This window comes from Antechinus flavipes, chromosome 3 (assembly GCF_016432865.1).
Source record: "Antechinus flavipes isolate AdamAnt ecotype Samford, QLD, Australia chromosome 3, AdamAnt_v2, whole genome shotgun sequence".
Taxonomy (NCBI): Eukaryota; Metazoa; Chordata; class Mammalia; order Dasyuromorphia; family Dasyuridae; genus Antechinus; species Antechinus flavipes.
The window spans coordinates 423,280,603-423,306,553 of NC_067400.1; the positions used below are offsets into that span (position 1 = coordinate 423,280,603).

The 25,951-nt window shown below is 32.5% G+C and overlaps 1 protein-coding gene across 2 annotated transcripts in view; it reads right to left on the reverse strand.

The window, feature by feature from the left end:
* Positions 1-25,951, reverse strand: part of CERS6 (ceramide synthase 6) — a 291,619-nt gene that overhangs the window by 198,188 nt on the left and 67,480 nt on the right. For both annotated transcript variants that reach the window (XM_051986225.1, XM_051986224.1), the window contains exons 2-3: positions 24,362-24,467; positions 17,374-17,504 (exon numbers count right to left, since the gene is read on the reverse strand). In XM_051986225.1, the coding sequence (XP_051842185.1) occupies positions 17,374-17,504; positions 24,362-24,467 (237 nt within the window). The remainder of the gene's footprint in view (positions 1-17,373; positions 17,505-24,361; positions 24,468-25,951) is intronic.

The following is a 25,951-nucleotide window of genomic DNA, read 5'->3' on the forward strand; positions in this document are numbered from 1 at the left end:
CTTCCCCACACATATCATCACCTGACAAATATAATAAGAATTATTCTGTTACACTGAATGAAAATATTTCAATTCCTTGTCCCTTGTAGTAATGAAATTGCTTATTTTGGTGAAAGCCATACAGATTGAATATATCAATCTTCTTTAAAACAACTTTTAAGGTAAAATGAAGTAAGACTATTTTTAGAAACTGCAGCAGAAACTTGAAACTCCAAGGCAGTAAAAAGTGACCAAATCCTAGAGGAACTAATATAGGAATGTAGTAAACTAATGTAGTCTAAAACTTTGGCACCACCAAGTTTCCCCACTCACCAAAGATAAGAAAAACAGTGGGGACAAACCCAGGTTTCACTCAGAAGTCTGTCATAAAAATTCCAATTTGTAAAGAGTTTTTTCTCATTACCATAGCAACTCAATCCAATAAACATTTATTATGCATTTATCTTTTTGAAAGACACTGATAGAAACTCAAGATACAAAAGGATAGTATAGAGATACAAATATAAATGCAGATATGAATATGGATACAGTAGGACTGTGACAGAAATATAGATGCATGCTGAACCTGTGATTTCATTGTGATGGGGAATTCCCAATGAAGTATTTCCTATGTTCATAGAGAATGGCAAGATATAGTCTTAGAAAGTTGCCCAGAAACTGGAAATTGAGTGAATGCCCAGCAGTTAGGAAATGGCTGAATAAGTTATGGTATATGGATATAAGAAATGATGAGCAGACTGATTTCAGAAAAACCTTGAAAGATTTACATGAACTGATGCTGAGTGAAAAGAACAGAACCAGAAGAACATTGTACACAATAACAAGAAGCATATGTGATAATCAGTTGTGATAGACTTGGCTTTTTTCAACAATGAGATGATTCAAGGTAATTCCAATAGACTGGTGGGAGAAAGTGCCATCTACATCCAGAAGTATGGAGACTGAATGTGGATCAAATCATAGTATTTCCAACATTTTTGTTGTTTGCTTCTTTTTTTTCTTTCTCATTTTTTCCTTTTGATCAGATTTTTTTTGTACTTGTGATGAATATGGAAATATGTATATTAGAACTGCACACTTTTAATTTATATTGGATTGCTTGCCATCTAGGGAGAGGAAGAAAAAATTTGGAAAACAAGGTTTTACAAAGATGAATGTTGAAAACTATCTTTGAATGTATTTGGAAAATAAAATACTATTCTAAAAAGTTGCTTAGAGCATTGGAAGTTTAAATGATTTGCCCTGTGTGTAGAATGGTATCATGCCAGAGCTTCTAACTACAACTTGCTACCTCTCAAAGAGATAAAAGGCTTTTGAATATGGAGAAGTCACCCACAATTATGAAATCATTGAAGTATACAAATAAAGAGGTGGGAAATTCTTCTTGCAAACTCACCTAGTTAAATATCAAGACAATCAAAGTGTCACAAATCTACAATACCTATTTAATTTAGAAAGCTGAAGAACTAATATAGGTCATATTAACTTATTCTAGGAAACATGTCATTGAACTTGGAAATAGGCCCATGAGATGGTATCCACCACATTCAAACACACAACCTCCCTTCAGCAGAAAGATATCCTCAAAATATTTAGAGACATCAAGAAACAATAAGTATTTCTATTCCCAATTCTCATATAAAGAAACTGAGTATTTGGAACTTTCTGATGACTAAAAAAGTCGTTAGTATTCACTGTTTTTTTTATCCAGTAGTATGATGTGTACCATGGAGAACACATAAATGTAAAATAAGTTTCCTTTCTTCAATAAGTATAAGTTCTGGTTAAGAAAATATTTATAGAATATACATAAAACATTAAAATTATAAAATACAAAATAAATCATTAAGTGCTAAACTGGTAATAACTGGCAGTACAATAGGAATTCAAAGAAGGAATCCATTAGTCATTTTTATATAAAATGAAGGCACTGAACAATATAATCTCTGAGGACTTTTCTAGTTTTAACAATCTGAAGTGATGAGTGTTAAGCTGGAGTAATTGAGCAAGATTTTTTAAAGGAAATGGGATAAGAGTGGTAAGTCAGAGCTAGATAGGCAATTAAAAGAGAATGGTATAAGTTGCTTTAGTTCAGCAACTTATTTAGCAATGGAGATCATCTAGGCAAAGCCTTTCATTTAATAAATGAGAAAACTGAGTCCCAAAGAGAAGACGAGATTTTTTTTCAAAGCTGTAAGTGCCAAACTGTTTAATATTATCAATACAAAAAGAACTGTCTAACTATATTTGTCTGAGTGACAATTATGAAGAAAGATGAATAAGTAGAAAGGAGTCAATTTGCAAATTTGCCACTTGAGATTCAGAAAGAGAAGAAAGTACTCTGAAATTATTTAAGGGAATAGGATCATCATAAGGGTTTCAGGATCCAGGAAAATAGAATAATAAGATAGGAAAACATAAAGAAAGGAATTATAGGAAGTTAAAAGTTTAAAATAAAAATACCTGGGCTAGTACTAAAAGACCTAATACTTTATATTTTATTCACCAATCAAAAGACTTTTATTAAGTATTTACTCTGAGCTATGCCCTGAACTAAAAACTAAGGATACAAAGATTTATCTTCATATTGTCTTCCTCCTTAAAACAGAAGTGACTTGAGGGTATATTCTAATGAGAGGGACAAGGCTGAACATATATAAATACACATTATATGTACAAATAGAAGGCAGTCTGGACAGGGAGTAAATGAATAGCTAGGGAGATAATTAAAGAATGATCAGTAGATGATATACTAACTATAACTACAGGAAAAATGCTAGGGAGATAGTTAAAGAATGATCAGTAGATGATGTACTAACTATAACTACAGGAAAAATGCCAAGAATTACCTTGAAGCATTTCTTGTAAAACTGAACAAGAATGATTTTAACATTTCCTTGCGTATCTTGTAATATAGTCCATTCTAAGCCACAAAACTCAGAATTGTACTTGTAATTACAATAAAAAGTCCAAGAAAATTAGCATAAAACCCACTGGCACAAAAACAAGTCTTTTTTTTTCTGAAAAAATGTAAAGCAAATTTACAATACTATTTTCAAAGTTAGCTGACATCAGATATGAAACTGATAGCTAAGGATAGGGTCTGGTAACAATTTTAAAAGCAGAATGACAATTCTATTAGGAAAATAACAATGAATATGGAAAATAACAATGAATATTAAAAATAAAGTTTTATATAATGGAGTACTTTTTAGGAACTATTGAATAACTCACTGTAGCAGAGTTGCCAATCTGCTTATAAAATTTTTCTAAAACCAATAAATTGATTTTTTTCAGCTTCTTTCTCAATAAAAATATCTTTCTAATAAACAAGTACTTTTTTACATGTTTATATATTCTCTGTTGTTTACAGAGCATTTCTTACTTGCAATAACTGGTTTAATCCTCAATGAAAGTCTTTAAGGAAAAGCCAAATAGTCCAGACCAAGAACTAAGATGAGAACAAGTAGGACCTTTTTCCAGGTACAAAATTAGAGGACAATTACTTATGTTTTTACTAACCAGATACCAGAATTCTCTCCACTAGACTCTACTGCAAAAACAGCCAAAAACCAAGGATGCTGTCCTTCTGTTTTCTAAGCCACTTTCCTAATGTGAGGCTGTGTTTTCTCTTACTTGACCTAAACTACATCTGCTCCTTTGTTCTAGCTTAATATTTCCAAGCACATTTCCTTTTACATACAAATATTATAGCAATGTTGTTGTTTTTTTTTTTTTGTTTTTTTTTTTTTTTTGGTTTTGGCTTTGGGTTTTGTTTTTTCTTTTGTTTTGATTGGGTTATTTTGGAGGCAAAAATACAGAAAACAAGTAAAGTTCATGAATCATATCTTCATTGTAGTTAACTGTACCAAAATTTAAAATCCAATTCATCTTAACAGCTAGGTTTTAACCAATAATCTGATCCACAAGGGTAGCCATCCATGAAGTGAAACTGTTATCAACAATAAAACACCCATTGTCTTACTCCTAATATCACAAAGATTTCTGCTGTAGAAAGGACTGCATTGAGTTGCCTAACTCCCAATATCCAAGGCTACTGGAGAAGATGATTTCCAGAATATCTTCAAAATCCTTAATATCATCCTTCCATCCAAGGCAAGTCAGCAAAAGGGAGTTAGTTATTGCAGCAACTGAGAAGACAGTCAAAAGAGTATGGGTAGGCTAAATATTAGGATTGGCTAGATGATAGAATGCTAGCCTTGAAGTTAGTGAGACCTGAGTTCAAATCCAGCCTCAGAGATTTATTAGTTGTATGACCCTGGGCCTCAATCCACTAGAGAAAGAAATGAACCTGCAATATCTTTGCCAAGAAAACCTCACAGACAGTATGGTCTACAGGGTCATGAAAAAGTCAGACATGACTGAACAATAACAAGGCTAAACATTTCTACTCTGATAGCTATGAGAAAATTTTTCCCATGGGAAGCTCTACTCTTAATTCACTTGTAACTGTATCCTGTTAATGTGTCACTTATTTCCTTCATATTTTATCTTTGAATCCAATTCTAAAGACTATAAAAGTGTTCAGATTTGGGCCAACTCTTCAATGAATTGATATCCTTCCAGGATGCATCTTGGGAACTATCAAAAGCATGAGACCATTGTTTGAATGCAATCTAACCTGCTTTCTTCTCATTCACTCCTTGGTTTGCTAGCCATCATCCATCTGCAATGACTTTCCCAAACATATCCTAATGAGCTAGGAAAGGTTCTAGATCTCACAAATAAGAGTACATACTCTGCATGCCTGCAGACAGAAGACTACAGTATTCAATTCCTAATATTGTTGTTGATTAGATTTCACAATTGCAGGTGACAATAAATTCTACCTATCCACAATTCAATATCTGACAACAATTTCATTTCAATCACATATCTCCAGATCATCTCTGAAAAATTTTTATAAAAATTCTCTGCCTGGCTTCCAAGAAAAAAGACAGTTTCTCCTACTTCAAACAGCCCACGCTCAATGGTTCCCTTCAACCCAAAGGGAGCAGAGGGGAAGAAATATAAGTGATATAATAATAACATGCATTTGAAACAAAGAAAATATTAAGTAAAATCATATGTCAAGGACTGCAAGTACATTGTTCTTTTTTTCAGCACAGATTCCTTCTCTTATATTGTTATACTGAAAATTTTGTTCAAATTTCAAAATAACACATATGCTGCAACAAGTACTAAAATGATGCCTTCACATATATATATATATGTATATATATACATATATATAAAATTCATAGGAAATTTAGTAACTCTAAAACAGTTATGCTACTTTTTATCCTGGCAGCATACAAAATCATTCTAAAGAAGAAAGACATTGTACAGAGAACATATGGGGAAAAGGACAGTAGAAAACAAAGACAGACTGAAATGGGAAAAAAGGAATCATTTAGATAAGCAAAAGGAAAAGAGTTAGTCAAAAATAAAAGTTAATAAAGATAGCAATATAGCACAGTGAATAGAGTGCCAGGCTTAAAATTGAGAAGACTCACCTTCCTGCTTTCACGTCTGAACTCTGATAATTCCTAGCTGAGTGACTCTAGACAACTCACTTACTCCTGATTTGCCTCATTCAGTAAAATGACCTCGAGAGGGAAATGGCAAACTATTTGTTTTGTCAAGAAAACCTCAAATGAGATCACAAAGAGCTGGAAATGGCTAAAACAACTCAATAATAAAAAAGCTAATAGAAATAGAATAGACAAATGATCACTTCACTCTTTTGCATTCCTTAACATTGACTTTTCCCCTGTCTAGGATGTTCTCCCTTTTTATCTCTGCCTCTTGACATTTCGTATTTTCTTTATGAATCTGACTCATGCCACTTTTTACAAAAGTCTATTTCCAGTCTTCTCAATGGCTAATGCCATCCCTTCTAAAGTTACCATATATTTATTCACTATGTTATCTTGAATAAACCATTTGGTGTACCTGTTCTATTCACCATTAGAATGTAAGCTCCTTGATGGCAGGAAACATTCTTGCCTTTTCTTTGTAACTTCAGTATTCTGGAAAGTACCTGGTACACAGTAATTAATAAATTCTTATTGAAATGGAAAGCTCATGGTTAAATCACATCAGAAAAATAATCATTGGTTTTAAAAGACACTCTCATCACTTTTCTAAGAAACATTAAAAAAAAAAGAAAAACAAAATGCTAATTATTTTAATATCTAGAGAAAATGAATAAATTATGAATATATACATTTCTACCAGAAGAAAAATAACTATATTGGAATAGAGAAATAATAATACAGAAGAGACATTGAATTCCAACTATTTACAAAGAAAAGGAAGATTTTTAGTTTTTAGCCCAATAATTTTGTTGTTGTTGTTATTGTTCTTGTTTTAAATTTATTTAATGTTGTTAATTTCTATGTCTTCAAGTCTGTGTTGATGGGCCTATTGGGAAGTGAGTATGAGTCTAAGATTCTATTTGCTGTTCATTATACATAGATGATAATTTGCATTAGGAGGTTACTTTATTACTAAGAAATTGCAAAGAGGATTGCTTCCTTTTTTACATTTCTTTTTTGTGATCCAATATTCTAAGATGCTCTTACAGTTCAATTTAGTATGCTGTATATTTTCCACCAAAGAAACAGACCCTGCTGTTATCACCCTCGTTACTTTTTCATAGTTACTGGGTATCCCTAAGGGAGTGCTGATCCTAGGAAAAATAACATAGCGTATTGAGGAAATTAGAAGAAATTGGAAGCCAGGCTCAAAGAGAAGAGAAGTCAATAAAGTGCAGGAGAAGGAAGGAAAGGAGGGAGGAAAAGAGGGGAGGAGGGGGGAGAAAAAGTATGAGGAAGAGAGGGAGGGAGGGAGAAATAAGTATTTGTCAAGCACTTCTTTTCCAGGCATTGTGCTAAGCATTTTATAAATATTATTTCATTTGATTCTCAAGGTGGGTGTTATTATTATTTCTATTTTGTAGTTGAGGAAACTGAGACCCAAATGTTTGAGGCTGGATTTGAAATCAACTCTTTTTGACTGCAGGCACAGTAATTCTATCTCCTAAACCATCTAGATGTCACAAGTAATACACAAATCTCAACTAACACACTAGTATGAGAATCATAGAATCATAGAATTGCTTACATAGACTCTATGACCATATATTCCAACCACTATCTGAGCAAGGATCATCTCTACAAATAGAATAACTAATGTGCCTAATACTTTCATTTTATAGATAAAACTTAGACCCAAGGAAATTAAGACTGATTAATTATAATAAAAATAATAATAGATAGCATTTAAATAATATCTAAGAGTTAAGAAGACCTGAGTTCAAAACTGGCTTCAGATATTTTTTAGCTTTGTAATCTTGGGCAAGGCACTTAACCCTCAATTTCCAAACAGTTGGAAAAGGTAATGGCAAACCACTTTAGTAATCTTTGCCAAGAAAACTCCAAAGGGAGTCACACAGAGTTAAATATGACTGAAGCAACTAAATAGCAATAACAAAGAATTTATATGCTACTTTGTTTAATCTTTCCACTGTCTAATGCTACCTCCCAGAATTCCTGTCACCTCCTAAATATTCTTTTTTCCATTTTGATCATGCCCAATTCCTTGAGCTGATGCCCATTTGGCATGATCTCAAGGACCTTCCCTGAGTTTGTTGCTTTTTTTTTTCTGTTGGCACTTATCAATATTCTTTTTTGAAAAAAAAATTTCTTCATTATTGTGAACTTATCAATCATCAACAAACAAAATATTTCATTATACAAAGAATATTTTCTAAAATATACTTAGAACTGAAAAAAGTTATATCAGATGTGGCACAGCTAGAGAAAGCTAGAGAAAGACCATAGCTCCCATCTCCCTAGTCCTAGCCACGATAAGGGTCTGTCTTAATATATATGAAGACCAAATTAGCTTCACCAGCTGCTATTATTGTTCTGTTAAGACTATAGTTCATCAAAACCAAGGATCTTTTAACAGAAAAACTCTACTTACCCATGTCTACCCTAGCCAGGGACAGTTTAGCTCAAACTCCTGAGAACTTATTGTTATATTTTCAGTGTGAGCATTTATGTCTTAGAAATGGGCCAGTGCTACAAATCAAGACTTAATTGATTGTTACATTAATTGTCCAGACACAAGAAAGTCATGGAGAAATGTTAATAATGCAAATTGAACTTAAAAATGTATTTTGCATTTCGTTGTTGGTTGCTTGGTTGTTTTTTGTTCTTTTTTTTTCCTGGAGAGCCAAACATTTGCCAGCATACTCCTGCCCCCATCTTAAAACTGCAAAGCTGATTTTTCCAATCTAGGGCTTTATATTTATCCCTTTTAAAATTCATATTAGTTTCATCTCAGTGTTCTAAAGCATATAGGTTTTTTTTTGGATTCTCACTTTGGCATCTAGTATGTTAGCAAATCCTTTCAGCTTTGTATCATCTGCAAATGTGACAAGCATGCTAGCTATTCCTTTAACTAGGTAATAGATAAAAATATTAAAGAACATAGAGCACAGACCTCTACTAGTAAACTCCTTCCAAGCTGGCAAGGTGTTTCTAGTTTCATTCAAGACACAGAAGTAGCTTTGTCTCTAATATGAGATCTTTCCTTTTCTCCCCAAGCATTAGTACTTCTTGTTGAAATTATTTTGTATATTTATAGATACACATACAGGATACATATATACATGTATATAAAATATAATGTATAGTTATTCATATAGATAAGTAAATATTATCTGTAATATCTATAGTATCAACCCATGTGTACATATATATGTCATATGTATTTGAGTATATATATATACACATACACACAAATATATGTAATATGTATAATTTTCATATACTATATACCTCCAACTCTATTAAAATGTAAGCTACTTCAAGAAAAGAACTATTTCATGTATGTCTTGATGTCTTTAGAGCCTTAAATATTATTTAATCATTTTAGTTATGTCTAACTCTTCATTACCAAATTTCGACTTTTTTTGATAAAGTGCTTTGACATTTCCTTCTTCAGCCTATTTTATAGATAGGGCTAAGTGACTTGATCAGGATCACATAGAGAATGAGTGTCTGAGATTAGAGTTGAATTCAGGAAAATGAGTTTTCCTAACTCCAGTGCCACCTAGATGTCCCCTTACACATAGTATGTGCTTAATAAATGTTTGTTGAATTTAACTGAAATTAAATTATTAATGATTAGTCATTTAGAACAACCATTCAACTAATTCCAAATACATCTAGTTGAACTATTGAGTCACTTGTATCTTTTCATCTTGTCAAGATAGCATGTAAGACTTCATCCAGTGCTTTGCTGGCATCCAAGTAAACTACAAAAAATAGAGATTTCATAGAGGTTGTATGTAAAAGTATGATTTGGAGTGATTCTATAAGAAGGGAAATTTTTCCAAATATGGGGTCTACTTATAAATGGTATTTAAATTTTACAATAAAATTCAAAAAGAAAGGAAATATTAAATAAAATCAATTTTTCAATTATTTAAAAACTAACTATCTCTTTTCTCTCTCTTAAATAAATATGCATGGAACATCACTAAGAAATCTATGGGCTCTAAGAACTAGCACCTTATTGTTGAAGAAAACCAGAAATGTTAGGCTACTTAGTTTCCAATTAATTTTGCCATTAGTGACTATCTAACTAGATGAGTCACTGTTCTTCAGTAAATTGGGATGAAAATTTTGAAGATTAATGAAAATTATAGTAAAAGGTGGCAATAAGCCAAAACCAAAGTATATACAAAGGCTTCCTTTAGGAAATTCCCCAACTCAAACCCAGTGTACATAAAAATAACAGAGAAAATAAGAGGACCCTTGGTAATCAAATATCATCCTTGTCACCAATATATTGATGGACCTCTAGTCTCATCACTGTAGGGACTTCCTCAAAGAAGAAAGATCACAATCCATCTATTTCTGCTTATCAATTTGACTACCATCCATTTTTGTGCACAATCCTTCATAGGTACTACCTAGTGCACTAAAGTGCTTCCTCTTGCTCTTTTGTCCAATAAGTGAGTAGTCTACTTCTTCTCTTATTATATGACTGATACATTTCTTTTCTCCATCTTACTAATGGCATCTTTTCTTTTGCACAATTCTTCATGGCTTATGTGTTGCAGTATATTCCCTCAAACCATTCACCTCTCAAGTACCCTACAGCAACTTTGATTCTCAGAGGCTGCTTCAAGAGCTCTGGCTTTTCCTTTAACCCACCTCCCCTCCAGATCTAAGGAAGAGGCAAGCACATTCTACTCTTTTCAGTAACAAAACAGTGTAGGTTCTAAGGTTCTTTATAACAATTTAGTTGATATATTTTTCCCTTGTAGCAACCCAAGCTGATAATCCTGTGTGACCAAAAAGGTGCTTCCTTTACAGAGAATGTGTTGATTTTTTTTAGAATAAATTCCCCTTCTCTTCCCCTTTCAAAAACAAAATAAAGACAACAATAACAATAATAATTAGTATGTAATTAGGATTCAAGTATCATCAAAATTTTCAAAGTGATCATATATACATAATATATATACATATGTATATGTGGGCATAAGTGATATATATGTGTGTATATACATACACACATAAAATTTGGTCCATAAGATATCAATTTCGCAGGAAAAGAAAGCATTTTCAATCACAGCAAATCTAATGCAAGAAAAGTAAATTAGATCATAGGTTTTATACAAAGGCATGTAGATAGCATAATAAATGGAGTATTAGTACTGGAGTCCAGAAGACACTAGTTCAAATGCCATCTCAGAAACTCACTAGCTGTATGACCCTGGGCAAGTTAATTTACTTCAATCTCAATTCCCTTGCCTCTAAAACTGGAATAATAGTAGCAATGGCTTCACAGGGTTGGTGTGAGAATCAAATGAAATAATATGTATATTAAATATTTTGAAAAGTGCTATATAAATGTTTTTATTAGACTGAAAGAGAATTTAGAAATCACCTACACCAATTCCCACATTTTTCTGAGGTCCAGAACATCAAAGTGACTGAGTTCAAGATGACACACAGATAAGTAGATAGGAGGGCCAAAAGTGACTGAGTTCAAGATGACACACAGATAAGTAGATAGGAGGGCCAGAATTTGAACCCAGATATTCTGACACAAATTTTTTTGATTTTTGCTCACAGCTTCTCTTGTTAATAATTAAAAGGTAATGAGATTATAGTTAGGATCATAAAAGTACTTATCACAATTCCTGGCATAGAGTAGTCACTACTATATAAATATGTATTCTCTTCTCTTCCCCTCCTTTTCCTTTCCTTTTCTTGCATTTTTCCCCTTGCCCTTCCCTTGTCTTCTCTATTTAGAGCAGCAAAGAAGCTCAAAGGTAACCGAGTCCAACTCAGCCCACCACCATTACCACTACCATTTAAGAGGTGAAAAAACTGAGCTCTAGAGACTTTTAAGTGCCTTTTTCATCTATACAGCTAATAAGTTGCTGAATTAAGGTTTGAATTTGGGCCTTCCTAACTTTAAATCCAACATTCTACCCACCATATCGAGTTATATGAGGTAGAATTACTATACTAAGGAACAAATCCTTTGTAGTCACAAATAATGAAGTTAAAAGTGATTTTCAAGAAACACAAGAGAATGCGTATGAATGAAATAGCAGAATGTGAAACAGTGGAACTAGAACATTATACAAGATGACTTTAATAGCTATCAAAAAAATAAACAAAAAAATCACTCACAGGAATTGAGCCTTAAGGTAATGTAGTTCCTGGAGGTTAAATAATGAAGCATTGCCTTGCTCTTCTTAGGAGAGACACAGAGAATACGAGCACATTACCATTCATATATTTGCAGGAGTTGTCATTATACTATATTACATATAGTTAGTTATTTCAGTCACATATGAATTTTTTTTTCTATATCCCATTTGGAGTCTTCTTGACAAAGACACTAGAGTAATTTGCCATTTCCTTCTCCAATTCATTTTACACATGAGGAAACAGGCAAACAGGGTTAAGTGGATTTGCCCAGGCTCACACAGCTAGTGTCTAAAGGCTTTCATTTTGCTCATATTTATATTCCCAAGACTTAGCACAGTTCTCTGCATATAATACATACTTAAATACTTTTTGATTGGTCTTCTGACCATAAGAAGGCATGGAGCAGTAGAAGTAAAAAAAGAATCAATATCAAATGAAATTAGCATATATGTAGGAAGCTTTGTATATCAAAATGCTATGTAAAAAGTTTCTTATAATTGTGAACAAAATATTTCTTCTTGATCAATAAACTTACTGCCTCCACATTTTTCCTTTTATTCAACAATTGGATAGCAATTAAGACCGTTAGAAATTATAATAACTAAGTTCCTTTTGCTGCTTCCCCAAAATCATAATTTTGGGGAAAACAGAAAAGCCATGTCTTTTCTTTAAATCAATGGTTGAGACAAAACTATTTAGTATAATATAATATAGCTTTGTCCTAAAAGTTTAGGATGTCATATGGGAATAATTCTTCATTAAAATAATTTGAATGTGAATTCTGCACTGTATCACTTACAAAACATATTGTAAATGAGCAAAATTATGACACAAAGAAGAGCTACCTCTTTTGAGATTTTGGCCTTGCTTCCCACTATTTAGGCTTAATACCAATGCTGTAACATAGCTGATAGAGGAAGATGTCAGAGTTTTGGCAGTCTGAAAGCATTTTTGTCTACCCAGCAGCATATTTCATTTTGAACCTTCTAAAATTTCTCCCATGTATTCCTTCAGTTTTATAAAGTTCTCCTTTTACCCTTTTGAAAAATCTCTATTTCAGCTGTCAAAAGAAATGTGAGTACTTATAGAATAATATGCATCAAAATTGACAAGGCTATGAATGAGTGAGAGTAGGCAAGAAAGAAAAAAATGCATCTCATCAATGTCTTCACATATTGCTCATTGAACAAGTTCTGTTAAGTTCATCTGCATTGTGGTGCCAAATACCAGGCAGGTCAGCAATCATTTCTGGTACTTAATAAATCATTGTTTAGTTAGACTGAACACACACGCGTGCACGCACACACACACACACACACACACACACATGAACGTGTCTCTGATCCATGACTACTGAAAGACTAAAATTCAATTTCTGTTTTTATCATAAATTTATGTTTGTTTCCCAGAACAGAAAAACAAATGCGGATTTTTTGTAATATTTGATTTCAGTTTCTTAGTCTAAAATTTGCATTTAAATAACCATTAACACAAATTTTCGAGAAACTTAGAAGTTACCTATTATATGAGTTCTTTGGTCCATTCTTGTGATAAGGAAACATCCATGGTATGATTATTATTAAGTAGTTATGTTCACTCTCTTTGCTATGCTATTATCCATCTTCTTCATTAATCTATTTAACTATGTATCTTCCCTTTCTATATTTTTGCCTTTTGCATTACTTACTAATACTTAATACCTCCCCTCCATCTTAGAAGTGGCTCAAGTAGACTGTTTTATTATCACAAGGAGGCTGTTAGCACTGAGCCAAACTCGGCAGGAGGCAAGGGAAGGTAATATATTAATCTTTGTTCACCATATTCTTTCTCAAAATTTTGAAAATTCACTCATTGCAAAAATTCATACGCTACACACTACTGAAAAATATAATATTAGATTTTATGAGAGATGATTGAAAAATAAGACATAGTCACTCTATTCTGGAGAGAAAATATAAAAGGAAAAGTTAAAAAAGGCAGTATATGTGATTCACTATCAAGTAAATATTCTAGTTTAGAGGGTTTGGAGGAAGAAGTATAGTTTCTGAGATGAAAAAAAGGCAAGGAGAACCTTAAAGGATTGGGAAAGTGTAAATTGGAAGAGGAGGGACAAGGGCAGTCCTAGTGAGACACACAGAATTCAATTTAATTAAATCCAATACACATTTATTTATATCACTTACAAAATAATATAATAAATAAGGAATGGTTCCTGACTTCAAGGATCTTAAAATCCATAAAGAATAAACAATGTATACAAATACATTTAGTTGGGGAGGAGAGGAGAAACTGAAGAGCCTCCAAGGAGGAGGTAGTTTTTAAAACATAATATTCATCACCTCTTAGGGTATAAGAAAAGAATCATAGAATATTGAAAGAGATGTGCTATTAGGTATATATATATGTATATATATATATACACATACATATATATGTATATACACGCACACATACATACATACAAGGTACTTATATCCAGAATATTCTTAAAGCCTGGTAGATGAATGGCTAGGAGAATTTGGAGATAACAGCATAACTAGGCATCAGAGATTTAAAATTAAAAGAAGCAGAGATATGATGGCAGATCAGTGATCTAGAAATAACAATGGAATCAGAAGATAGCTGATTCCTGCAGACAACTTGAATATTGGCCTGGAAGAAAGCAAAATTCCAACTGAAAAGAGTATCAAAAGATATAAGGGTATTACTTAAAGTAAGAGGATAGAAGGAGGTAAAGAAAAGGTTGAGAATAAGTGGGGGAGGGACCCCAGAAAACAGGAGGAAAGAGTAAATAACTGCCTCAGTTGACTTGGGCAGAATGAGGGACATGTAACTGAGGAAAAAATATTGATTTTGAATCAGAGAAATTGAGTTCCAATCTCTGATGCTTACTACCTATGTAAGTAACTCTGGCAAAATCCTCCCAGGACCTCAGCTTCTTCATCTGCAAAATAAAGGATTGGACTAGGCTGGCCAACTTTGAGTCTATGATGCTATGACAAGAGGGGTTCTCTGGATAGGAATGAGTTTAAAAGGAAGTGAATAAAAAAGGAAGTGAAAAAAAAGGAATAAAAGGCTTTGTGGAGATTAGCAGATATGGAGATTTGATAAATGAAACAAGAAGTTGGGAAGCAGAGTGTAAATATTTTAGTAGCAAGAAGTAACATATAGTACATAGAGTTTATATACTCAAGAAAGCTAGAAGTTAGGAGAAAGGGAAGGGACACATAAAGGCAAAATGAAGAAATAACACATATTCATACAAGGTGTAACTCAGATTACTGAAATATTATTAGTGCAATGATGCCAGTAGATACTCTAGTTACTGAACACTTCAACAGAAAACAGGACTTTCTAAGTCTACATAGTGTGTGTGTGTGTGTGTGTGTGTGTGTGTGTGTGTGTGTGAGAGAGAGAGAGAGAGAGAGAGAGAGAGAGAGACAGAGAGAGACAGAGATAGAGACAGACAGAGACAGAAAGACAGAGACAGAGACAGAGAGACAGAGAGAGACAGAGACAGAGACAGACAGAGACAGAGAGTGAGAGAGACAGAGACAGAGAGTGAGAGAGACAGAGATAGAGACAGAGACAGAGACAAACAGAAGCAGGCAGGCAGACAGAAAGAGAGAAAGACAGAGAAAGAGAGAGAAAGAGAAAGAGAGAAAGTATATGTTTTGGCAGGAAAGGAGGAGAATAGACAAATTCTTTAGTGTGATCAGTAGCTGAGATATGCAAATCCTCCTTTGACAATTAACTACTCCTAATTATTTATAAGAATAATTCTGGGCATTATATTTACTATGTTGTTTTTTCTGGAGTTTCTAACCATTCTGACTTCTCTAAATGCTTCCAAATCTCTTAAGAAAGGTAGGACTTAAAGAGATCAAAAGAAAAAGGACAAAGTGTACAAAAATATTTATGCCAACTCTTTTTTTGACTAAGAATTGGAAATTAAGATTGACCACCAATTAGGATGAACAAATTGTGGTATATGATCATGAATGGAATACTATTATGCTATGAGAAATGATGAACAGGAAACATTCAGAAAAACCTGGAAAGACTTATATGAATTGATGTAAAGTGAAATAATAAGAACCAGGAGTACATTGTACAGAGTATCAATAATATTGTATAATGATCATCTGTGAAGCAACACAGTGATCTGAATAACTAATAATAAACAATACTATCCATTTCCAGAGAAAGAATTAATGAAGTCTGAATGCAGATTTTTTTTTAACTTTAAATTTTTCTTGTTGTTTTTGGTCTATATTTTCTTTTACACCATGGTTAATATGGAAATGTTCTGTATGTACATGCATGCTTTATTGAGAATTGCTTGCCTTCTGAAGAAGAAAGGAAGAGGAGGTAGAGAATTTGGAACTCAGAATCTTAAAAAATGAACATCAAAATTTTTTGTTTATATGCAATTGAGAACAAAATAAACAACATAGAACTAAAAAAAAAAATTAGGAGACTATGGTTCTAGCCCTAGGAGTCTATTGTTATAATAATGTGCTTCTCATTCTATTTTCCTTAAAATAAAATCTTACTTGAAGCATTAGATTTCAACTGCTGAAATACTTTTTCTGGTATAATTGAAAGCCAAACCTTAGGGCACAAAAAAAACTATCAGTATGAAAAAGCATCTCCGACTCAAAATAGAAAAGGCTTCTCTTTAATTAGAGTTGGAACTGACAGCAGTATTATTTAAATTAGTAAGTATGTAGGAAAAGTTCCCCAAAGAATCCTTAGAATAAAAACTGTAGTATCCCTCAGGAATGGAATAAACTTCACTGAAGTTAAAGACAAAACTTGTAACTTTACTATATACATAAATCTTTTCCTTGTCAAAGAATAGACTGGATGCCTTAACATTTTTCTCTCGTTTCTATATTTTCTGTGAGATAATAGTTTCTTGGATATGAGCATATCATCAAAACTATAGAGCCAAAGGGCACTTTTAAATGCCATATAGCCCATTTTCTCCTCTTGGCAATATCAAACTCAACCCACCCCAGAAAGATGGTTATCTATCCTTTCCTTAAACTCTCCAGATAACAGGATGGTACAATCCAGTGCTATTTAACAGGTCTCAACATCTCACAACTCTAGCAATCAAGAATGATTGTCTCTTCTCTAAACTAGATCACTTCCACTGCACTGTAAGGTCTTCAATTTATACCTGTCCACCATCATTTCTCCAAAATTGTACCTTTTTTAAGGTACAAACAGAGAATTAGTCACTGACACAATTATGTCACTTTTGTTTGGAGTCACTTCACTAATTAATCAGCAAGAATTTTTTAAGCATCTAAAAAGTGATTCAATGCTTCCAATGTTTAACTTAGTCACTCTTCCAATATAGTACAGCTTTTATTTTTTTCTGGATAGCTTTCCTTAATATTTACTGGATGGTTTTTCTTTCTAGAAAGTTGTAAAAAGAATGAGCCTTTTATTGTGCATTGCATAGGGTAGGTATTTAATAAATGTTTGTCAGATAGAACTAAATTTAAATATGAACTTAAAGAGGCTCCTTAAAAGGTGAAAAAAGGTTTTTTAAAAGTTGCTCTAAGAAATATATTCCAAAACATGATGGAACAAAAAAGCAATTACTTACATGCTCTCACAGAACCTTGTAAGAGTGCTAGGCTTCTCCTGGTTGCGTCTCTGTCGAAACCAGCGCTGGATACTGCGAACATCCCAGTCTAACTGCTTAGAAAGACCTTCCAATCTTTTCTCATCTGGATGCTAGAAAATAAATAAAGGAAATTATTACAAGTCCATTTTTAAATTTCATATATTTCCCTTGGGTAATTATAAGTACCCCTAATTTTGTCATTTGTAAGGTGCTTACTTTGATTTATATGCAAACCTTTGAATAATACTTCACTATAAAAATATTAATAATCTTTTAAGCAAAAAAAAAAAACTCAAAAAGCTTAGCATTCCTTATAATAAAAATAGGGATGGGTCTCAATCTTCTCCTGTTGATTTTAACCCTAAAAAGCAGAATGTTAAAGAATAAATACATAAATGAATGAATGGATGGATGGATCAATAAATTGATGGATCAATACACAACAAAATATTATAAGTACTTCCCTGCATTGTATCACTAATAAAGGTCAAATCTTTACTCAGCACTTAAAATCCTTCAAAATGTATTTCCAAAATACCTTATTGTATCTTATTAGTCCTTTCCATTCTTTCAAATCCAATTAAATTTAATTTCTCCCTATTCCCAACATGTTCTGTATTCTCTTATCTCTTTAGCAATTACTATCAAATTGTGGAAATAATGGAAGTTGTGAGTTTCAGCATTTCTTAAACTTGTAGTATATATATTAGCACAATCTATATCATGTTTATATTGTAATATATTCTTTTGTGAAACATCTGTGACATGTATTGGAGATCTTTGTTGATATGATTCTGAGATGGTAAAGTTACACTTAGAAAAAAGAAAAAATGTTTCTCAAAAAATTTTCAATTTGGAAACTTGTAAATGATAATCTCCTTTCTTTCCTCTTGCAGAATAGAAAGCATAAGAATACATCAGCAGATTGAAGACAAAAGACAAAGGTTCTCATATCGATTCTATCACTAAAGAGCTGTAGAACATTAAGTATATAGCTTGTCCACTTTTTGCTTCAATGTTTTCATGTAAATATAGATGATAATCCTTGATGAATTCTAAATGAATATTCTATTTCACAATTTCAGAAGAGTGCCATAAGGACAAGATAAAACAATGAATAGGATAGTGCTTAAGATAAACAAATAAAAAGGTTATTGTTGTTATTATTATTATTTAGTTCTTTTCTGCAGTACAAATTATAGTTCTCAATACCATGTCTAATGCCATTGAATAATTCTGGGTGATTAAAAAAAAACTTAGCCAATAGGATTAGTTAGAGAAAAAGCTCCCAAGAAAGGGGAATGAGGGGAGTAGAAGAATTTTAATGTAGGTAAGGATAAACTCATGTAGGTAAAGATAAAAAAAATTCTAATTATATACTATTTGAGTAGTTCAATGATTAAAATGTTGAAGTCATGAAGACTTCAACTTGAATCCTGCCTCAGATACTAATTAGCTGTTGACTCTGGGCAAATTATTTTAACTTTTCTCAATCTCAGTTTCCTTATTTGTTTTATGGGGATGATAATTGTACCTACCTCACAGAGTTGGTGTGATAATCAAATGAGATAGTAAATAAAACACTTTACAAATCTTAAAAGTGCTAAATATATTCTGTCTACCTCAAATACAAAATCAACAGCTTAAGCAAAGGTATTTACAACAAAATAGAAAAAAATCCTCCTTTTATGGAACTCCACATGCAATTTTTTAGCCACAGCCAAAGAAAGATATGTAGAAATTAGAGAAGATCAACAACAGCATAATTGAAAAGAGACAGAAGGAGGCATAGTTGCCATATGAGAACAAAATGAAAGGATAAGGTATATAACCAAAAGACAAGGAAAGACAAAGAGAAATTAACATATAGTGTTAACAAATCTCAAAATACCAGGATGTTTCCTTACATCTTTGGAAATTTAAGTGAGGTAAGTGTGGGATAAAAAAAAAACCTCAAAATCTCGATTACCTTCAAAAAGATGTATAGATAGTAACCAAAATGGATTTTTAAAAGATTGGTCAAGTTTAGAAAAGATAAAATCATAAATATCCAACAAAAGTAGATTTTTGAGCATGATGATGTCCTCCCAGAGAACATTCCTTTGGGCCTCCACTAACAACAGCATACTGCACTGGATATGCTGTAAGTCTAATATGGAATGGAAGAATCTTATCTCATAGGAACACAAATGGAATTTCTTAGCCTGGAGAAGATAGGCACAGGCTGAACATATAAACAGCTTTAAGAAAGCTTAAAGAAGATTGGTAGATATTCGTAAGATATATTTCAATCATGCATTTACTCCATCTAACATTACAGTTGGCAAGCCATCTAACATATATTATATTCAACTCTATATCTTTTTACCACTTCTCAAGGTGTCTACTCTATATCCTGAAGAGGGAAGGAGTTTTCTTCTAGATCTGTGACATTAAAAAAGCATGTGAGATGTATGTTAGCTATTTTTCACTCTAATTGAATATCCATTCCACCTCTTTTTCGTCATACATTTCATTGATGATATTCTATATACTTTTTTCTGTGCAATTCATTTCTAGGAAGATCTCTCCCAAATTTTCATATTCAGCTTTGATCTCTATCCTGACCTCCAGTACATCAATAATTGCCTGCTAAATGAATGACAAAGTATTCTTTTAAATACTTAACTATATGCAAAAGAACTTAATAAATGCTCATCAAACTTAATCAAATTTATGCACAATGTGTTAGAGTTTCTGACACCCAATTTTCTATTTGCCATTGAATAATCCATGATAAGTTTTTAGAAGAAGCTATTGATGTATTATTTTATAAAAAAATGGAGGGAGGAAGAAAAAAAATTCCTAAATTTTTGACACTGATCCCTCAAAACCCTTTCACAAAATAGTGCCACTATCAAAGACAGAATACTAGATGAATGTTTTCATCATGTGTAGCATTTTCATGCTTTTATCATGTTCACACTTCAAATTTATACAGAAACTTTCTCTGGGAGTCTTGAATCCTTTCCTTTATCGAACTGCTTAGTTTTTTAAAAATGGGCAGACTCTAAAGAATTTAAGAAAGAACATTCCTAAATTTTCCTGCATGTTGGAATATTTAAAACAAAAGGCTCTTGTTTTAAAGTCTATGACAACTTCAAAAGGAGTCACCTTGGAAACTAAATGAAAAATGATCACTGAAATTAGCTTAGAGCAAATATTCTCTAGAGCAGTCAATGTGGCTGCAAAATTTTTTTTACTACCTTGGTATTAGAAATTATTCTGGTAGCTGTAGTAAACATAAGACAAGAGAAATAAAATCTCTTTTGAATGATTCTTATAGGAATAGATGTGTGCAGCAAAAATATTTTATTGTCCATATGGAATACTGCATGCTTTGTGCATGTATAATTCCTTACATAAGGTGAGTTCAAATGTACTATGATCACATTTTAATAAGAGTCTAGCAATGCCCTTGATACTTAGGTTTAGGAGAAAATATATTTTTTCTCAGCCAATTTGACATATCATATAAAAATACAAAGATTTCTTTAAATTTTTGGCTATGTAAACCCAAAAGAATATAGAAGTTACTCTTTTGTAGAAATAAAGATTTTTTTTTTTACAAATCATAACTTAGAAAAAGGTTACAAACACCCCCACAAAGCTACAAGAACTTTTTTTGCATTTTTATTTTTCTCCCCAAGTGAAAGTTTTAGAGAAATGGCATTTACATTTTTTAGATCCCATGGTAAATATGAGAATAATCAGTTCAAATAATCAATAACTGCAAATATCAAGTAAGGAGTAAAACTGTCCATATCTAAGTAAGTAGACTGCATTAAGTACTACAAAATAAAGGGGGGAAATGGACATCTCAGTACAATGTTCATTAAAGAAAATGCAATAGTCCTTCTCAACAAATAATTTTAATTCATTTCACCAGAGTCTACTGTGTACTAGGAGCTGAGAAGGATATTAAAATTAAATATAACTGTTTCTGATGTCATGGAGCTTACAACCTCATAAAAAGATGGCATGCAAATAACTATAATACAAAATACTACTTTACTAAGCATTAAAAGAGGCATAAACAAACTGCTATAAGAAATTCAAGGAAGGAAAGACTTCATATTATTGTCTCCAAGAAATTGAAAGGTTAGCTGTACCAGATCTAAAACCATGTATAAAGCAGCAGTCATTAAAACCATTTGGGAGTGGTGGATCAGTGGAATGGGTTAGGTACACAAGACACAGTAATCTAGTGTTTGATAAACACAAAGACTCCAATTTCTGGGATAAAGACTCACTATTTGACAAAAATTGTTGGGAAAACTGGAAAATAGTATGGCAGAATCAAAGCAGAGGCCACCATTTCACACTCATTACTAAAATAAGGTTTAAATGGGTTAATGATCTAAACATAAAGGGTGATACTCTTAGCCAATTAGAAGTGCAAAGGGAATAATTTATGAATAAACAAGAAATAGAGAACATTATGAAATGTATAATCAATGGATAACTTTTATTATGTTGAATTCAAAAGGTTTTGCACAAACAAAACTAATGCAGAAAAGATTAAAAGGAAAGCAGAAAACTGGGAAATAATTTTTAAAGCCAGTATTTCTGATAAAGTTTTCGTCTCTAAAATATATAGAGAACTGAGTCAAATTTATAAGAATACAAGTCATTTCCTCATTGATAAATGGTCAAAGCATATGAACAGATAATTTTCAAAAGAAAAAAAATTAAAGATATCTAGGATCATATGAAAAAATGTTCTAAATCACTAATGATTAGACAAGTGCAAATTAAAACAATTCTGAGGTGCCACCTCATACCTATCTATTATTGGCTAAAATGACAGGAAAAGATAATGATAAATGTTAGAGGATGTGGGAAAACTGAGACATTAATACACTGTTGGAGTTGTGAACTGATTCAGATATTCTGGAGAATAATTTGGAACTATATGGAACTATAAAAATGTGCATACTCTTTGATTCAGCAGCATCACTCCTGGGACTATATCCCAATGAGATCATAAAAAAGGAGAAAGAACCCACATGTGCAAAAATGTTTGTAGCAGCTCTTTTTGGGGTGGCAGGGAATTGAAAATTGAGTGGATATCCATCAATTAAGAAATGGATGAATAAGTTATGTATATGAATGTAATGGAATATTATTGTGCTATAAGAAATGATGAGCAGGCTGATTTTAGAAAAGCCTGGAAAGTCTTATATGAATTAATGCTTAACCAGGAGAACACTGTACACAGTAATAGCAAGATTATGTGATAATTAGCCATGATAGTCTTAGCTCTTCTGAGCAATACAGTGATCCACAACAATTCCAATAGATTTGGGATGGAAAATGCCATGCACATCCAGAAAGAGAACTATGAAGAATGAATGTGGGTCAGAGCATAGTATTTTCACCCTTTTTTGGTTTGCTTTTTCTTGTGTTTTTTCCCTTTGTTCTGATTTTTCTTTCACAATGTAACTGTTATGGAAATGCTCTTAAAATGTTTGTATATGTATAACATATCAAATTGTTTGTTGTCTTGGGAATGGGAAGGCAAGGAAGGGAAAGAGAAAAAAATTTGGAACTCAAAATCTTATAAAAATGAATATTGAAGTTCCTTATATATGATTGGAAAAAAAATACGATTGAGGGGAAAAATTGAAGGGCTGAAATGTATCAGAGGAAGTCCATTTGTTTTCTTTTAACTTTACAGGAGTATGATAGGAGTTATGTGGAAGTGGCAAAAAAGCAAATTTAGGTTCAATGTAAGAGAAAAAAATCTTCCATGAAACTTTCTAGAAATAGAATGGGTTGCCTCCAGAATAAATAAATTCTGCCTCACTCAAGGTCTTACAGTAGAGGTACTAGATGACAACTTGGGGGGAATTGTAAAAGAGATTCTAGGTGAGGTATGCATTGCCTGAGATGACCTCTGAGATCACCTCCAACTGTAAAAGTGTATAAATCTTTAATTCCTCTCTATTTATATATGACTACTAAATCTACTATCAGTATACTGTACCTAAGAATTTTCTTGTTTTGTTTTGTCTTTTTACTTACTAGTATTTAGTACTTTGTTTGCTTTCTCAGTTGTTCTCAGAAAGATCCCTTCCCCTTTGAATTTTATTTTATTTTTCCCGATTCTTTCAGCTATGAATGTCTTCATCCCCTCTCAAAATTATTTTGTATTTATTTTGTAAATATTTTGACTATGTTTATATAGCATATGTATATGTATATATGTCTCTATCAACATAATATAATCAAGGCAGGGATTATTTCATTTTTATCTTTTTATCACCAGCACCTGGTGCAATGACTTTCATATATGCCTGGTATTTAATAAAAACTTATTGACTGAACCATCACCTCTATGTTTTTGTCACATGTCTCATATTACTTTCTATGCTCAGCTTCTTCTTTTTGTTATGTCTCTGGTGGTACTATCATGTTTTATATTGCTTTATTTTTGCCATCAGTTTTATCTTGTTTTCTCTATACCTTGCATCTGATACCAATTGAAGTTTACTCTTCTAGCGTGTTTTTGAGAAGCCCAAGAAGAGATACTGCCATCAGCACCAATTAGCTTTTCCATATAAGAACAAATCATATACTCTGCATCACTTAGACACAGGCTTCATACCTTTTCCTATATATCACATGAAATAAAAAGGGGAAGAGAATATAATTTATCATTGACAAAGCAGAAGGGTTTTTCAAGCATGAGTGAAAAGACTGGTTTTCCTGCACTCTGAGGATAAAGTAACCCTTAATAAACTTGTTGATACCCTTTTTTGTCTACAAATTAATTCTCCTCTGCCAATTTATATTTTGCCAATTTAAGCAATGCTTTTGGACAATCTATTTGTTTAGCACAAGGAAGGGGCTAAAAATAAATCAAAGACTGTTAACTGATTGATTTTGTAATTGTGATAACTAAGATCATAAGTGAATATCATACCTTTGTAATTGCAGTGAAGACCTTTTCCAGAATGGCATTAGGCTGGGCTTTCTGTGGTCCATTGGCCTGAATGTTAAGCCCTAAGGCACATGGTTTGGCTATGAATCTGAAAAAGATACAGAATGGGTATTATATATAACCATTTTGTATTCCATTAATATTCAATTTTTCTCATAACTCACCTAATTTTACATTTACACTCTCACAAAGGTGTATGTGTGGGTGTGTATGTGATTGTGTGTGAGTATGTGTATATACCCATATATATTATGGTGATAATAAATAGTGCTTATTCATTTTATCTCTATAGTCCTTAAACAACACTAGGGGAAAATTTACACGAAGCTCTTAATCAAACAGGCATTGCCACTATGATTAAAAAGTATCAGATCAATGAGACACATACATGTTGTGGTTCCTCAAAGATGTTGTTCACATGATGATTAATGAACCTGTCAAATACAGTTTAATGCAACATTTATCAGAATCTACTGCCTAGCAAGTCTCTGTACTAGGTGCTGGGGCTACAAAAACATAAATGAAAAACAGGTCCTGCCCTCAAGAAGCTTACATTTTACTGAGGAGAGAGGGAGCAGAGTAAAGAGCAACCTGTAACCAGATAAACAAACAAAAGAATGTGAGAAGAGAGAGACAACTTATAACTAGGAGAATGAAGAACGTTTCCCCACAGGAGATGCCACCAGAGTTGCATGTAGAAGAAAGAAGGAAGTGAGCGATAGATAACTAAAAGGTTGAATCTTCATCCCATGGCAACTCTAGTCTGGACCTTCATCTCTATCCCAGTAGCATATTAGAATATTACTGCCCCCCCATGGGGAGACAATGAGATGATTCAAACCAGTTCCAAATGCTCAGTGATGAAGAGAGCCATCTACACCCAGAGAGAGAACTATGGGAAATGAGGGTGGACCACAACATAGCATTCTCACTCTTTTTGTTGTTTGCTTGCATTTTGTTTTCTTTCTCAGTTTTTTTCTTCCTTCTTGATCTGATTTTTCTTGTGTAGCAAGATAACTATATAAATATGTATACACATATTAGATTTAACACATATTTTAATATATTTAACATGTATTGAACTACCTACCATCTAGGGAAGGGAGTGGGGGAAAGGAGGGGATAATGTGGACCAGAAGGCTTCACAAGGGTCAATGTTGAAAAATTACCTATGCATATGTTTTGTAAACAAAAAGCTTTAATTAATAATAAAAAAGAATATTACTGTCCCTGTTCTCAGAACTCTGTGACTCCCATAATGATTGCTTGAAATAAGTTCTGTTGTATACCCTCCAAAGGAAAGTAAAAGAACTGATTTTTAGCAAAATTAATCATTTGATCAAAAAGTAGAACAACATTGTTCTAGAGATTTCCTTGTTTTCTGAAGGAGGGGATAAGGGATAAATTTCTACTACTTTTAATAGTATTATCTGATTATTTAGTAGTATTAAAACATTAACTATAACTTCCTCATCACTAAAAACAATGGATCTCATTTTTCCATTTGCTTCTACTTTTCTGTCTCACTCACATTCAACTTGTTCCTGGGATATGAAGAAGAAGCTTTCTTTT